This window comes from Tyto alba, unplaced genomic scaffold (genome assembly GCF_018691265.1).
Source record: "Tyto alba isolate M040663 unplaced genomic scaffold, T.alba_DEE_v4.0 Super-Scaffold_1, whole genome shotgun sequence".
NCBI lineage: Eukaryota > Metazoa > Chordata > Aves > Strigiformes > Tytonidae > Tyto > Tyto alba.
In genome coordinates, this window is record NW_024881261.1 from 945,198 (window position 1) to 962,963 (window position 17,766).

The 17,766-nt window shown below is 41.3% G+C and overlaps 1 protein-coding gene across 1 annotated transcript in view; it reads right to left on the reverse strand.

Moving 5' to 3' along the window:
* Positions 1–768: 768 nt before the first annotated feature.
* PPP2R2D (protein phosphatase 2 regulatory subunit Bdelta) overlaps positions 769–17,766 on the reverse strand; it is a 29,953-nt gene continuing 12,955 nt past the window's right edge. Inside the window, exons 3-10 of the mRNA XM_042795655.1 lie at positions 15,588–15,685; positions 12,247–12,412; positions 10,945–11,057; positions 7,983–8,160; positions 6,940–7,104; positions 5,305–5,474; positions 5,099–5,190; positions 769–2,968 (exon numbers count right to left, since the gene is read on the reverse strand). Coding sequence (XP_042651589.1) covers positions 2,689–2,968; positions 5,099–5,190; positions 5,305–5,474; positions 6,940–7,104; positions 7,983–8,160; positions 10,945–11,057; positions 12,247–12,412; positions 15,588–15,685 — 1,262 coding nt within the window. The 3' untranslated portion in view covers positions 769–2,688. The remainder of the gene's footprint in view (positions 2,969–5,098; positions 5,191–5,304; positions 5,475–6,939; positions 7,105–7,982; positions 8,161–10,944; positions 11,058–12,246; positions 12,413–15,587; positions 15,686–17,766) is intronic.

Consider the following 17,766-nt stretch of genomic DNA (forward strand, 5'->3'; position numbering starts at 1 on the left):
CCCCCTCGGAGCGGGGTGGCCCACCACCTCCCGACGCTTCTTCATCGCGTGAGCGGCGACTGTAGCCGGCGCAGGTTCCTCCCTCCTGCTCCCTGAAGGATTTAACAACTCGCCCCCCCGCACACGCCGCAGGGCCAGGAGCCCTCGCGGGTTTTTTTTTTTTGGGGGGGACACACCAGTGTTCCGCGGGGCTCCCCTCGGCCGGGCACGGGGGGCTCACCACGCCACCCCGCCCTGCCTCCCCCTCCTAGCGCGCCCGGCCCCCGCCTGGAGCTGCCCCCACGGGATCCCCGCGAGCGACCGGGGGGGATGCTCCTGAACAGGGCCCGGGAGCCAAGGGGGGTTTGGGGCAAATATCTGAAAAAAAAACAAAACAAAAAAAAAAAACAAAAAACCAAACCAGTCGTTTTAATCGAATCGACAGTAAAAATCTGGCTTTAGAGAAAATGAAATGATAAAAATTTCATGAATCATCAAAAACTATTTAATTGAAAGTGGTACAAGCAAATCATGTTTTATATAATAGAAGATTTCATCATATCCTTTTTCTTTTTACTCATATTCCACTTACATTTGCTGAAAAAATAGATCAAAAATAGACAGCACTAATATATTCACTAAATATGAACAGACAGCTTTCTGAGTTAGAGGTATGACCATTCAAAAACTAACCATTTAAAATGAAAATACAAACAATCCTCAGGTTGGCTCATATGGCCAACTATCTCACAAACGGAAGAAAAAAGTTGTCAGAATACACAGAGCAAGTCCAGGTAAACATTTAAAATTTATTAAACTTTTTGGTCAAAATAACTGAACAAGTATGTACAATCCCATTGTATTAGCTCTATTATGTATTTTAGGAACAAGGTCAAATCTAACGCTTTAGTGACCCAGAAGTTCCACATTTCAAGATTTTTCAAATAGTGTCACAACCAATATACAGTATAGGATTTATTTAATTTAAACTTTATCGGTAGAACCTCCACGTTAGCTGTCGTTACTGGCTTGCTGGGAACACGAGTGGCACTCTGTGGACATTAATCAGGAGGGTGAGAGCGGAGACGTTTTGCTCCTGCATATGCAGATCTGGTTCAGTAATCGTAACACACCTTCATTTTAAGAAAAACGGAGTGTAAACCACACTGCTGTCTTTCCTCGGGGCAGCTCAGGGGACCCTCCTTTTTCAGACACAATTTCTGGTTTGCAGGCACGTTTCAGAGGGTGTAATGCCTACCTACTCGGTGCTGCCAAACGCGCTGCAACAGCTTCAGGAACAGTCTCTCACCCAGGCTAGTGGAGGGCGAAGAGAAGGTTGATGTATTTTAGGCCTCTTCGGAAGGAAGGAAAAAAAAAAAAAAAAAAAGAAAAAAACCCCAAAAAAGTACCTAAGGCTTAAAAAAAGTTAGCAAGAACAGAGTTCCAACAACTGCAGTTAACACCAGCTTGTGGCCCCGGTGTTTTCCGACAGCTCCGTTCCAGTCAGAACGTGCTGGAAGGCATTAAGCTGCGTTGGCGCTTGGCATAATCAAGAGCATTTTGGTTGGTTTTTTTTTTTTTTTTTTTTTTTTTTTTATACTGGCTTGAACTGCAGTGTGAAATACAATATATTATGCCAAATATTTAAAATAAACTATATCTTCATGACAAACACTAAAAAGGTTAAAAAAAAACCATAATGCACATAAGGTATGTCTCTATGTAACATTGAGAGGCATCAGATAAACGGAATTTTTATCTTCAGAGAAAAAAAAATTGTTAAATGTTTTGTTTTCCCTTCTGTGCAAGGCGGTCACTTTCTGTTAAGGCTGTGGATGTCTTTACACCGACCTTTCCAATCTCCTACCTGGTACACAGAGCGCGTTTTACGAGAAAACCAGCGCAACTTAAACCAAACGACAATTTATCGAAAACTCTAAATGTAGAATTTGCAATACTACCCAAAAGAGTTCGTATTAGTCTGCCAAAAAATCAGTGTTCTGGGGCAGACACTGTCACATCTGCCCACCAGAATTACTTTGCACAATCTCAGTACATGCAATAAAAAAATAAAAAGACTGACTACATACCTTCAGATTTAAAAACGGTTTTTATAGTTTGTTATTTTATTAAGTGGTTTACACCAGAAGGTGCGGTTATAGATACAGTTGTGAGTAAATATCCATGGACACCTGTCTACGAACCCGACTCAAGACCTACCTAAGTGCTCAAAGGTAAAAACACCTAAGCCTAGATACAGGCCAGAGGAGGAATGTGTACAGGCATTAAGCACAATATATGTTTTGGAAGGCCCAAATATTACAGCAGAGAAAGAGCGCGAGAGATAGAAATTACATTTTTATGACAATTTTTTTTTTCCTCGGGTGTTAAATTTTTGGTCTATAAACTGGAAAGGAAGGCTCAGACTTAAATAAATACATTTGTTTCGAGTATTGGCCTCATTGAGCGCTGTCCATCAATTCTGCCTCGGGAGGGTTTCTCCCAGAACACCGCGACCGACGCTCCCCACCCTCTCCGAAGGCAGAACCACACCAGGAGCTCAAACCCAGGCCAGACCCCCTCCTTTGTCTCAAGGGAAGCAAGTGCATCAATGTTCTTCACTGCAGGACAACAAGGCCTTCTCTTTTACAGATAAACAACTGAGCTTAACTATGCAAGACGATGACTCTGTCCTCAAGCCAGTCATCTTTAGTTAATTTTGTCCTGGAATATATACAAGTTATTGGTGGCAGCTACAGCGATGATGTTCTCCATGGGATGCCACGCCGTGTGAAGAATCTTCTTGTTGAAGTCCAGGCTGTCAACGCTTATCTCGTCCTTCTTTCTCTTCCCGCCCGTGCAGACTTTACGCGGCTTTAGGATGGCACGAGGTTTGCTGCTCTCGCGGGACGCCTCTAGAGTGAGATCCCGCCGCGTGTTTCGGTCGAACATTCTAAAGAAATTGTTGTAGGATCCCGTCATGATAGCGCTGTTTAAAAGCGGGAGAAAGGCAGGTCTGGTTAGCTTCCCAGAAACGGGGAGAAGGCGGGGGCTGAAGACTCTTGCCGCACGAGGCGCCCGCCGGGCCCCCCTTTTCCCCTCCGCTGTGCACCTCTGCTCCGTTCCTGGACTCCCAGCACTGCTTCCACACCACCACCTTCTCCTCCAGGTGCTCCCCTGGCCCCCTCCTGCCGCCGGCACTCAGCCCCGGGGCTGATGCTTTGCTCACCCCAACGGGAGCGCCGCCGCTCTTCCCGTTGCTTCTATAGCCCCGTCATCCCGCGGCGCAGCGCGGGGGAAGCGGAGCCCCTGGAAGCCGCTTCCTTTGAGCGGGCTACCAGAGAGGGAAGTGCCCTCCTCGGCCCTGTGCACGCGCTGACCACCAGCACGCCAGTGGGGCAATTACAAAGGATTGTTTTCGATCAAAGGAACTCCTTATGCGACTGTCTGATGCAGCCCCGCAAACGCAATCCCGTTTCCGTACGGTACCAAACCTGCTTTTGGACAAGGTGGGGCAAAATTTGCATCTGACCATCCTTTCAGGTCGCTAGCTTCCGATGAACAGCTTTGGTTGTAGCTCTCGCCAAAACTATGCCTGAAACTGCGGCCGAGTGGGTCGCTGTTTTCTGTACTGAACACTTATCTCGGCCACGCGGAACCGGAAAAGCCATTTCCCACGTGGCAGGAGTCCCGCCGACTGCTAAAATCGCAACCACCTCACCCCTGGCATCTTATTCGCTGATACACATCGTCTTTGTGGCATTAAAAAACAAAAAAATCAATGGCCAGGGGGAGAATGAGATACTATCGCCACTCAGACTGCACTAGGGAATGCACCAAGTATTTTTTCCTTTTTCAAAAGGCGGTGAGCATCACAACTTCTGTTCTAATGAGCTGACCTTGCTCTGACCCCTCCTCCCCCGCCCAAATCATCTGGAGTTGCTTGAAAAAAAAAAAACCCACAGAAATAGGGCTGTTTCTTTGCATTTTAGCCTAGTGAAAAACTTACACCACTTCTTTCATGCATTTTATGCTAATATTGCTAGCAATTTTTGTTTTTGGTAAACTAACTGATATTGTATGATTTCTCCCCGCAGTAACAGAAAGTCACTTGCAACCCGGTATTTAGAGTAAACAACGTTAAAGAAAATCTGTTACTTGAGAAATCAGTAGGTGAGTGGCACGTAGCAGAGCATGCCGCCTCAGCTACCCCTGCACTGGCAATGTAGGAAGGGTTTCACTTGCTTCGCTGACTCCTGTGCACAGCTCACGAGATTTGACTTCCCTGATCACTGTCCCCATCGAAACTACCTGGTGGGTCTTTAATAGTCAACAGATTTCGGCCAAATCTTGTGTCGCGGGCTGATTCCGTCACCATCAAATCAAAACTGATTTCACTGAACAGCTTGCAGTCATTTGGTAGCAGACAAGTCATGCTTTAGGTATTTCAGATATACTCGTAAATCTTCTACCAAAAAAAAAAAAAAAAAAAAAAAAAAAAGAATGCCCAAGGCAATCCAAAGCATCCAGATAGAAGATCCAAATCCGCCACAGTTTTACCCAAGGTTTCCAAAAGCACTGGAACAGGAAGCTGACGCTGCCCCAGCCAGGGATGGGAAACACAGAGGCTCTGCTATCTGACTGAGATGCTTCCACAGCCTGCGGGCAAGACGTGCCCTTCAGCTGTTTGCAACAAATCTGTATAAATATTTAATTCAGGTTTATCTTCTTTAGCCTACAGAAAACATGGGAAGATTCAATTTGCAAGATGCTGAACGCGTGTTCTTGTGTACTCTGAGAGAATGAAACTGAGTCACGTTTTCATGGCCTGAAACGGCCAGTCCTGACTATATAAAATTTCAACAATAATTCGTATTAGAAGCAACCTGACACACAGAAGTTCATTCCACTTCTGCAACTGGAGGGTGAAGGATTGAAGAATGAAATTTTTTTTCTCAAAAAAAAACCCAAACCCAAACCAAACATCCAGTTGATCTGAATGTAACTAATTGCAGCCTTTAAGTTAAATGCTGCTTATGGCTTTCAAGACTGGAAACCAAATTCTTAATGCTGAGGCAAAACCAAAAATCCGGAACAATAAACACATCCCCCAACTTACCTATCAGAACCGTTCCAGCAGCATTCAAATTTGTCGAAGATGCAGTCATTTTCATAAAGGGAACAAAGCTTGCTTCGGAGATACTCATGAACCTTTTTGGAACATTTAAATTGGTATTAGACATAAAAAAAAAAAAAACAAAACACCAAACAAAGAAAGAAGAAAAGGGAAAAGAAGGGATATTTAAGAAAACTTGAACACCATACTTGATAGGTCTCTACAGGCCTGTTTTCCATATTGAGATCCCAGACTTTAACAGACAGGTAGTCTCTTGTCATCATGTATCGACCACTGTGACTGAATTTTACATCAGATATCGATGATATTATTTCTGAAAAAAATGATCGGCTGCTAGGATCCTCGGGTTCTTCAAAAACTGTAGATAGAAGACACAATTACAAGTGAAACCAACACCAAGTTTTACAGCTTCGAACATTTTTTGGTACTCGGAAAATTTTAAATCAATACACTGGTTTCTTTTTAAAGAAAGTTGCTGTTAAACGCTTTCTAGAAATCATCTCTTCTTAAACAATGTTATGCTCTTAGTCAGACTGCTAGACACCTATCTCCAACATTCTCGACTGGAGCACAGCATCAGCAAGCTACAATTCACAGGTCTTGGGGATGAATCAGAGAAAACCAGTTAAAAAACAGCGCGTGGGTACAGTCAACATTACAGCTGATCTACAAATCATGTTGAACAAGAGCAGACGAAAACATCAGCATCCCAAACACACTATCTTAATGCATGACCCCGGCATTCTGAGACTACTGTACGACACAACTTTTCTTTAGATCTGAACAAAAGTTGTGTAACACAACCTACTGAAACAAACTATTAGCATCTGCACCTGAAATCCAATTTGTATGGTTTTAGAAAGCAGATAAAGAAATGCGTTATTCAAATTGAAGAGTCAATCTTTGAAGTCAACGTTTCATGACACAAACTACCCAGAATTACTTATTTCATTTTTGAATAGACCCTTTTAACAGGATGTTATTCAGTGACAAGCAGTTAAAAAAATGAAAGCGCTTCTAAGTAATTCAATGCAACACTAAGTCAAACAGATGAAGTGGCCTAGCATTCTGCACTTCTCATTGCACAAATATTTCCTTCCACCAAAAAGCAAACCTCATCTGCACTGTCGAAAGCTTACCTGCAAGTATCAGTGTGGTAGGTCACCCCACAGGACTAGTAAGAGTAATAAATCACAGCTATTACAGCGGCTAACAAGAAACAAGAGGCTGTGTGCAAGGCACAGGCAGTTATCCTTATGACTTCAACAGGAAAGCTTTCCTCACCCACGTACGTTTACGTGGCTCAGCAGACTAAAGAGCATTCACCTCGCACCCCTGGAAACTCCCTTCAAACGCAGCACACGTTCTTAAGAATTAATTCTATCCTAGGAGCTGCAAATGGTCACAAAGTAAATGGATTCTGGCAGCATCAGCCCAGTTTCTAACGCACAAAGGTGAATAAACTGCCCTCAACTGGCATTTGATAAGCAGATACCTTTGAGAAGCACCAAGACTGAGTCTGGACAGAAGACAGGTCTCACTGGTGCCAAAAGCACTTGTTCCCATCAGTTTATGATGCATAAATGGGTAAACAGGAGCAGAGTCAGATCGTCAATTGTCTCATGCTACACTTCTGCTTGTTGATGGCCTAGAACAAGACAATTAAAATGTTCCATTCTACAAAACTACCACCCCTTACCTTGTATGCTCTTTACCAATAAGCAGAACTCGGCATGTTTATTTATAAGCAGAACACCTACACGCTCTATCTTGCATGAAAACAAAGCAAGAAACCCGTACAGCAGGGGCACATCCTAACTTACATTTTGAATGCCTGTCACAGAGGGCTGAAGAACGCATGTCACAGAGTCGAATAGTTCCTTTGCTACTGCTGTAGACAAACACGTTACAGTGGTGAGGGTGGAACTCTGCAGCAGTAATCACTTCTGTCAGCTCCTCCATGTTAGCAGGCTTAATATCTACAATATCTGGGAAGGTTTTTGTAAAGGCGTGTAACATTTCACATTCAAATCAATGTGAGCAGATAATTAGGGAAAAATGTTAAAAATACCACACAGAAACCAGGGCAACATCTTGTGTAGATTGCACACAGTGGAAATTCAAAGTAAAGCAACCCGAGTAGATTCAAGCAACAACAAAGAACATAAAAAAAAAATCTTCTAGATTTTTACAAATCAATTCTGGCAGATGCTGGAGATAATTTCAGACTCCTCTCAAGCCTCCTTCTTAGTGCTTCCTACTGAACACTGAATATACTTCATCTACTTACCTACAGCTTTAGAAAACTTGCATGTGACCTATTTAATATTCAGTATTTCTGCAACTCTTATTTTACTGCAGATTTGTCAAGGTAGGACGCACTATTAGTTTTGTATACACAGGCTTGCAAAAAGATTTGAAAAGTATTTCTGCGGTTAATGATATCATTTGACATGGAAAAAAATCAATTTTTTTTTAAGAAAAGTGACAGTTAAGAGACCATAAACTCTGGAAAGAAGTAGCTACAGTAACAAAGGATCTACTATTCAAATCTTTCAACTCTTACTTAAGTCGACTGAACTCCACAAATAAAGGATGCTCCCCAAATTCCTCAATTTCTCTTTAGAAATCAAACCATTTATGATATTTCTACTGGCCATTTTCCATCGAAAGAATGGTTGCACTCAAGAATGAATGAGAGCATCCTAATGCCTGCTTTCACTGTACTGAACCTCCAGATTTTAAAATCCGGTATTTTAATCCCTAGATTCAAGCACCTACTCTAATTAGTAAAATCAACGTGATTTCCTCAAAGATACACAGCCTAGATGTACCCCAGTGTTCACAGAGAACAAGAAAAGGATACTAAAACTTCTATCTGTGATTTCTAAATGCCATAGGTTAATTCTTAGGTCATCTGCAGAAAGGTATGTTTCATGATCACTATTTACTGAAATAGAGTTTATGTGATAAGTATGTGCATTTGCAAATATCCTTCTGGGACTTGCTTCTACCATTAGGTCCATGGGTTTCAATATTGGCACCTGAAACATGAAAAAGAATAGTCAATTTTGGCATAAAACTGATTTCTGCTTCAGCAGATCTTAATTAATTAATTGCACACTGCAGATTTCTTTTTTGATTTCTTAATTTTCAAATCCACTGAGCAAGTAATAGCCTAGGAATGCTGACTTTGCCTACTACCAAGACACAGCCTCAGACACCACCTCCTGCAGAAGTTACCTGCCAAATACAGCCGCTGTGTGCCTCATCCAACAGGAAAATGGGGCGTGCTGATTATGGTACTTGAAGATTATGTGAACACTTTGCAGACAAAATCCCCAATTTGTTCACTGAATGGTCAGGATGATTTTAGGAACACAAGGATACCCTATTTCCACAACTAGCTGATCTGAAGGCTGACACAGTTTGTCAGGGTCAAGTGGACTAAGGCTCCCTCCAGCTGCTGCTCACTGACCAGCAGGCGAATAGTCTGAGGTTGCCCAAGGACGTCCTACACTGTTCCAGTACGTACAGTTCAAGAGAACACTAACTTACATCACCCAACCACAAAAAACAGTTACGACAGTCTCCAAGATAATCTGTCTTCCTGGAGCAAGGAACAAATGAATCCCAAAGCTCTGTAGTTGCTTTCACCATGTTTATATCTCACAGTCTGTTTACATCAAACTGTAATGATTAAAATTAATCCATTACTTTTTATTAGACAATTTTCCTATCTCACCACGTGAGTGTTTCTAGCCTGGCTGTGAAACCGAAAATGCATTAATGTGAATTATCAGGAGTGGTACTCAGAAATGCCATGGTCTCTATGCAAAGGATGCAGTTCTGAAGCGCTGCTTCTCCTCCATGTCTACTTCTTTATAAACAAATGGGGATTATATTTCTGTAACAAAATATGCAAAAATAGCCCATAAAAGCCCAAGGTACATACACTCTAGATCTCTAAAACCTGACTATTTTAACAGACAGAGGTAACTCTAGGCAAGATATTTTCCCCTTCTGCCAACTGTTGCTCAGACTTGGTTCACTCCATCATCTCTTCTTGGAAGACGTAGTGCCTGGCAAGGTCTGCAGGGCAGCCCAACCTTCCCTTCCCAGAAAAGCAGACAATTTAGAAGACTGACTTTTAAGAGAGAGGTTCTTGCTTTATGTAGCTTCCCCCCATTCAGGTCAAGGACTCCTAAATATATTACAGTGTTTAGAGAAGATGCTAACGTACTCCCTCAGCGACACAGCCAGTACCTTGTAAAACCATTAGGCCATGTTCTGGACTCTCCATGGTCCCGGATGGGTAGCCTACTCCTGCATAAGGGCAAGGTTGTACAACCCCAAATTTCATCTGTACCTGCTTCAAGCCACTGGGCTAGGGCATTGTATAATCATTTGTTTCTTTGTTTTCAGATATTTTCATCAGAATACTCAATCAGATCTTGGCTCAACACATGCAGAGTAGAAAGACACTTTGCAGAGGAAGACTTGCAGAGGACCCTTTGCAGGGTCTCCTTTCCCAACATGATTATGCATTAGGCTCATGTATACTTAAAGCTTCAGTTCAATACTCAATTTAAGCAAAAGCAAGACAAAAATCCCTAACAGAACCCCCCAAGGGTATAGGCCCTACAGGCACCAGCAGTGGCACTGGCTTTGAAAGTAGAGAGAACCTCAGTTCAATTCCTATTTAGGCTAACGACAAGAACATAAAAAAACCTAAGAAAAACTCCAACCCCACATTATTTCATTTCTTGAGTTCCTGCTTTAGCTGATCCCAAGTTTGGAGCACTAGCCCTACCACTACACCACTCACACAAGTGGAAAAAGGTCAAGGCTATTCATGTGTACATTAGCTTTTCCAAACGCTCAGACCTTGCCTCTAATAAAACCACCTTCTATCTAACCACAGAATACCCAGCACCCCGTTTAAATTTTTGAGTCTTGTTCTTAGAAAAAAGGCCCAACAAGTTAAATACGAGCAATATTGAGGGGGAAAAAAAAAAAAAAGTTATCAATAGAATGAAAGCCAAATTCTTCCTAAATCCACCATGGCACGTGCTTTAAGCCCCGCCGAAGGGCCCCTCCTGCCAGCCCCGGGGAGCTGCAGGCGGGGAGGACGTGACGGTGCCCCCGGGCCCCTCGTGCCCCCGCAGACCCCCCAGCTCCAGCCCCGGCTGCGGCGCGGGCGGGGGGGCCCCGAGCCTTACCGGCCTCGGAAACAAACCCGGGCGCTGCGCTCGGACACCGGACTACTCCGGGGGACAGCAGGAGGAGGCTGGTGCAGCCCCAGCCAGAGGTGCTCCAAAATGCTCTACTTGCAGGCTTCAATTACAACATCTTGGTATATTTTACTGCCGACAATAAATCAATCTATCTTTTTCTACAATTTGAATATACTGAGGTGGATGAAGGCTGTCTCTAACAGAATATTTGAATTCTCAAAACCAGCTTAAACTTCAAATCCGTTTTAAATATGCCAAAATGTTCCCCCCAAAACCAACCAACAGACTATTGGGAAAGCTAGTAATATTATAATCATAACAGTTTATATATATATATATATATATATAAAAATATAAATATAAATAAATAAATATAAAACGAAGTTCCTCTAGAAAATTTGAGGCAAGCTCTCATGATTTTATATACATATAAATACAAAAAATGAAGTGTCTCTATTTTTCATAAAAGTTTTCAATGACCCTGACCAAACCAGCATTTTTAATCTACACATTTCAGTTGACAACTTTGGTAGTACAAAGGTAGAGAAGTACATGCAAAAAGAGATTTAAAGTCAAAGAGCAGTAACATACCCGTAGTGCTGTGATTCTGAAAGGATCCCTAAGTCTTCCATCTTCATCTTTTAAATTATAACCTTCGGCTCTTTTATCCCTTTCACTTATTTTCCATAATTTAATAGTTTTATCTAAAACCAAAAATTCACATGCTTGAGAATGAATTAAATTCAAAATAAAATCACTAAATAATGGAGTCAGCAGCGTGGATATGATTTATCTATCTAGGCTTCCGCTGCTTGCAAGAGAAAGGACCCTGATGGAGTTCTTTCTTTAAACAACACTAAGAGAGAGTACAGCCCTCCCTATGTATACTTTAAGTCCTTTGCCTTCAGCTATATTGTTTAGAAGAATTGATACATGAGAAACAAACAAAAAATACACCAGACACATGCATTTGGTAGGTGTGGATGGGAAATGCCTTAAATTTAGCAAGATTATTTTAATTCAAGGCCCCGCTGACAGAAGTCATTCCCGCTTTAAAAATTCTGTATAGCAGGTGGGATATCAGCCCTTACGTAGAGTCACTGAAGTACAAGGCAAAAAGGGATCCAAACTGTCAGGAACAAGCACATTGCTCTGACAACAGGAGCAAGTTTTTCCACACAGTTCTGTGTTTACCTTTACAGCTTGTTCCACGATGCATCAAAATGCAACAGACCTAGCGCTCATACAGCCCTAATACCACTGCAAAGATACTGGAAAAAAAACAAAAAACCCAAAGTGGATGGAAACTTCTAATTTCCAACTTGTAGTTTTTGCACTGCTTTTATATATTCTAAGATACACAGTGAAAATGGTATACATGTACTCCCCCTGAGTGACTGTTGTCTTTTAAACAGTTGATTTTCAAAGCACACGTGATGTTTTGGTATTAGAAAAGCAAAAAGAGCATTGTAACCACAGTGTTTCAATTTCAAATGTTTTTATTAAAAATTCAGCTGGGTTCACAAAAAATTAAACTTCAAAATTAGGATGATCAAGTCAAATTCAGACTTCTGCTACAGTTCAGCAAACTGGGAACCCGTTTATACAAAAACTAGGAAGTAGAGTAACAGGGTATAGAAACTGATAGCATGGTCAGTATATCCACAGAACACGGCTCTGTAACTACACCTGTGCTGTTCATGCTTCATTATTTTTACATTCATAAATCAGTAATTTACAGAGTATTACAATCAAAGCATATTTTGCATATAATTAGAGAAGACATTAAACAACCCCAAACCACTCCAGAAACACCCCCCACAAGTGGGTCACAGGTGAGATAACATTCAAATGACATAAAAAGTTCTTTGTGCAAAAATAAAGTATCCTTACCATTTGTAGACAGCAGGAAATGAGCAGCATTCTGTTGTGGTAACCACCTAATTTTATTAATTTTTTCCTCAATTTCTAGACTTTTCAAGTAGTCAAACTCAGGTTCATGACTCTGAAAGGTACTGTAAACATTATATTCTCCCCTAGAATGAGGACGGCTTTTATTCTGCAAGGAAACATAATATTTCTTGAAGCTGGTGTTACTCGGTTCATTAGAAATTGTACATACAAACTAATGACTGGAAATTGACAATTAGAAAGTAAACTTTTTACAACAGATCTCGATGAATTTTACATTTTTATGATACTGTACCTAGTTTAGCATGCACATAGAGCACACAGAGTTCCTTTTTAAAATGCATCTTCAGGTATGTGTGCAGCCATAGAACACAGCGTACCCCAGCACTCCAAAGAGGCATGCTGTCTGCAAAGCAGTTCCTGGGCTTGCTTGGAAGGGCTCTTGGCTACGCTACCTCTCCAGGCAGGTTCAACAGAATTGCAGCAGAGAAGTTAGCTACTTCCGAAATTATCAATTGCAGGGGCTTAGTTTCTGCACTTCACCTGACCTCCACTCCCATCCTTTTCCCAAACTCATTCCTCTAATCACCACAATATGGACATAATGTGTGGTTTCCAGACTAGGAAATAAATGGTAAAGGACATAGGCTATGGAGTAATTAAATACATTTTCTATAAAAACATGATTCTGCTGGAGGCACAGCAGGATCAAGTATGAACATTAGATCTAGCTTCTCTCCTATTCATTTTAAAACACCCTGTGTCCAGAAGTGGTATCAAGGCTTATAATTAAGCTTCGACAACCTTTTTTATTATAAAAACTTGAAGGCTGGAATCACCACATTTTCACCTAAGCTGCTCTGTAGTGCTCATCATGATGTACCAAAGCCTATTACAAATACCCTAGTAACCTTTTCCCTCACAAAACTAGAAGACCGCTTTGTATTATCCTCATTTGGTAGATGTGGTCGAAAGGAACAGAGACCAAAGTCACAAGTATCCACCAATTTGCAATACAAGATGTGAAGCAATTAGTTTTCAGCCTTTTCCGATAAGTTTATGTTAGATAGTGATTCATGTCTGGAGAACAGCCCCGCTTGTAGAGCTGCAGCGCCCAGAACTGCTGAAAAAAAAACAAACTCCCCAAAACACAATGGGAAATGACTCAACATGAGCAGCAGCAAATCCCTCCCTTGCAGAAGCAGGCAGTGGGGTGGGAAAAGCCTCCCCTGCACGCTGCCGGACCGCACCTTTCCGTGGGAAAAGCAGCGGTGCCACACACCACTGGAGACCACCCGGCCCACACAGGCAACCTTTGCTCTGACCCCCTTACGCTTCCACGCTTGACTTGGCAGCTTTGATAAGGTAACTTCAGCTAGGATGTTCTTCCTGCAATGCCTCACAAGTATGGAATTTTGGTTAATTCTGAGGCTTCATATTATTTTACTCCCTACTTGCCATTTTAAGCATTCGGGAGAGGACCCTCTCACCTAACACTGTTCGGTACCGTTATCTACAGTACCTACCTCGCCACCTGCATTTTGAGCAAGCTGCCTTTTCTGGCATTAGGCAGTGGCCTCACTCTCTACTCGTACATTTGGTTGGAATAATTGGCTGCTTGGAACTCAAATAACATCAGATGAGTTCAGGGCACGATGTGCAAAATTTCAGCCAGCCTTCCCAAATCAAAGCGTGTGGGAAATTTTATAACTATCCTGAGTTATTAGCCTAGTTAACTCAGTCTCAAATCCACACTCTTAAAAATACTGGTTATAAGATTTTATTAAGGTTCCGGTATTATATACCTGTTTTAGGATTTTTCCTCCACTCCAGAAATTCTGCAGTTTTGCACATGACAAGAGAAATAACCTTTATGCCCAACTCTTCCCTACAGTTCGCATGTGCTCCCTAGAAGACTATTTGAATAGCCTGAATTTGAATAGACTGATTTTCTTTTTTTTTTTTTTTTTTTTACACTATGAGGAAATGATGTGACAGCTGGGTTTTTACTTACAGAACAACTAAGCACTAACAGCTGAAAGTCTACCAGTAATAGTTCCACTCTAAACAAGCATCAAGAAAGTCAGATCCTGAGCAGGTGGACACTTTTGACCTTGATCTTTCTGTGCCTTCGTTAAGTCTATACAGCAGACTAAATGATAAATGAGCTATGAGCTGTCTAGGTGTAGTAGTATAATATTTCAGCAGCTTTTTCAGCAATAGTATTTTCATTTCACTACCTCTCAAAATCCTCACAGTAAAACTGGTGAGTCACCTTCGGTAAAATGTTTTATAAATAGTATCACAGTGAGGATGAAATGCAAAGTTTTGGATGGCTGTTCATTAACTGAGCATCATTTGAACCAAACAACAAAAGAAGTGGGATTCTGCTGGAAAAAAACACAGCACTAAAGATTAATATACTTCAGGCACAAACAATCTGAATTAAAATTCCACAATAAATTTTGGTATTTCTGATCCAGCAGGCTTATAACCAAAGGATCAAATTCTCATCAGCCCTCAAAGGGAAGGAGAAACATGCTCTTCGGTGGTGGGGGAGAGGGTGAGAATTGCCATGTGGAATATTTATTTTAAAGAACACCAATTCCAGATTGCTCCCAGACATGACAAGGCACAACAATTTTTAGCATTTAGTGCACTTTCCCAATACACACTATTTCTCTGGATATAGAAAGCTCAGTGATGTACCTGCATTGATGAATGGACAGAATACATTAGAGCATTACCACACAACTGAATACAATTGCAAAGAGCCAGCTGGAAAGCTGTGTAACTGTCGGGGGAGAGTCTTCCTACCCTCTGAACTGAAAATGCTCAAGCGCTTCTGGAGAAGTAGCTGTTCCCACTGTTTTTGATTCATAGGATCCTAAAACACAGCAGATATTTAACTCTTCAGCTTTTGAACCATCTTACCCTGTTGTCCTTGCAGCTTAATTTGTATCCTTTTTTATAAACTTTTCTCACATTATCTTCAAAAGCATTACAATTCGTCTTAGATTAACTTGACCAAATGCAAAGTTTAGGAAAAAGCCCAAAGGCAATTCTGCAAAATGGTATTAAGCATACTAGGTACATATATAAAGAACTCACTTGTATTTTTTGGACTTTTTTTTTGAAGGGAGGGGAAGGGAACCACCACCTAACTAACCTACCAAGTTCAGCACAAGGCAGATATTTAGAAACTTAGGGTTTTCTGAGAAAACTATCCAACCATTTAAGCCTCACGGCATGAAAAGCTGAAGAGAGACTGTGCAACACAAGAACAGTGTAGTAACAGCACTTTTGTTTTTCAAGTCACTGACCTCTTGTTCCCTCTGAAATATAACCACTCTGCCACCTTTGTCTCCTGTTGCAAGAAGATCACCAGAGTAATTAAATTCAACTGTTGAAATAATATCAGCTGTAAACAGAACAGAAATAAAATAGCACTGTAATGTGTAAAGCAAATCAAGATGTTTCAAGACTTGAACACAAAACAAAATTACAACTTGTATCAGTGCAACAATACAACTTCTTGATTTACATCAACAGTATCCAGAAATTAAGCCATGTTTCAAAGACTACCAAAACTTTACTTACAATCTAAAACACTTCACCATTTCCCAGTTTCAGCTGTTGAGGGCCTTCGATCATAAAAGAGAAGGTGTATTGTTTTAACAATCCAATCTGTGTATTCTACCTGTTGACAGTAAATGGTGAAACACGGAACGGAGATATGCCTGCACAGAGCTTCCAAAAGGAAGACTCCTACCAGAGGCGGTCCCTACTCTGCGGTGTCACCCTGGAGCAGCACTGCAGCTTGCACTGCTCCCAGGGAGGTGGGGGCATACCTGCCTCTCCCCTGCGCTGAGTGTTCACCTAGTTAGTTCAGGAACCCAAACTGGGTGGCCCTGCTCTGCCAAAGGGAAAAAAAAAAAAAAAAAAAAAAAAAAAAAATTCTTCCAGTTGAGCTTCCTGAACCAACTCTGTGCAGAAGCATCAGCATGTGTAACAACAAAGAAGAAGCAGGGATGGTGACAGCTGAAGGAACAGGAGAGCAGAGGAAAAGGTGGCAGGACCTCCAGTTTAAACCGACTTACGAGCCGTTGGGACTGAACCTTGAAAACAACTAGTATTTATTCACCACCGCACACCACAATTAATCTTTGGAGGTGGCAATAAAGAAATAATTGCCATTAAACAATCTTTAACCAAGGGGCAGAGAGATAAGGGGCTATAAATGTCTGTCACAGGTTTTAGGCATATGGCAGCAAAACCAGCAAACCACTCATCATAAAATTCTAAGTAAACATTTATCCACACTGTTGCTTGCTTGCCATGCAAATATTTCATTGTATGAAGCAGGTATAAAAATGGTAAGATGTAAAGTATAGGATATCAATTCGTTTCTGAGCTTGCAACTGGAGACTAGATGAAAACTACTTTCCTGTATTGATTCTGATGTGCTATCTTTTAAATTCCTTTCAATAATCCCCTACTCCTATATAAGGAAGGTGATTAGGAAGTTTAATCGGTTTTCTCAATATATAATTCATATTTCACCTTTATTAACAGTTGCCCTTCAAACAGTTTTTTCCCTACTGTATGAAGAGCATGATTTACCTTCTTTGATTAAAAAAATGATTAACACAGTCTTTGTACAGATTTCCTCCAGCCTTCAAATTGCATTACTAACCTGTTTCTGGACACATCTACTTTTATATTCACCTTTCTTTAAAACGTTATGAAAAGATTCCAGTTTGGTAAAGAACAGGATGATGGCTAATCCCAAACCCTCAACAGACCCAAAACACGAGAACAAAACCCACACCTGTGCTGTGCTCGCTCCATACTGAAAACACCAAACTTTCCTCGGTTGACCTACTTTTTAAAATTCACCATGTTTCTAACTCGCCTCCCTCCATCCAGGGGATCCGCACCCGCCACCGTGCCACCCCACCTCAGTGACCATCACACCATAAACTCTCAAGCCATCCACCACCGAGCTCTTCGCAAACCTCACCCTTCGGTGCTGATGCCCTTCCAAGAAACTAAGCAGCAAACTCTTTTGCCTTTTCACTACGAACTGTCAGAATGAAAATTAATCCCTCTGTTCTCTTTACACCAAATCCATTTTGTAGCCAGTTTCTGGTATGTGACCACTTGCCTCTGTAACAGACTATGTAGAAAATACTGAAAACAAAACCCTCCCCCTCAAAATCCCTCCTCTCTCTACATTTCTAAAATGAATTTACAGCAATAAGTAGCTACCTACAGAAAACAGCATATGGTATCAAGGTTTCACTAGTACTAAATGATCTCTTTATAAATTGCCTTAGAATTATGAGCTTCTAGTAGGACAACTCTGATAAAATCTTAATATACGCATACACATAAACACATTCTTAAAAAAAATACATATTTTAGTATGTATTTTTATACACACATATATGCAAATAAAAAACTTAGACTAAAGAGTGGTACAATATGTGTCCAATCCAA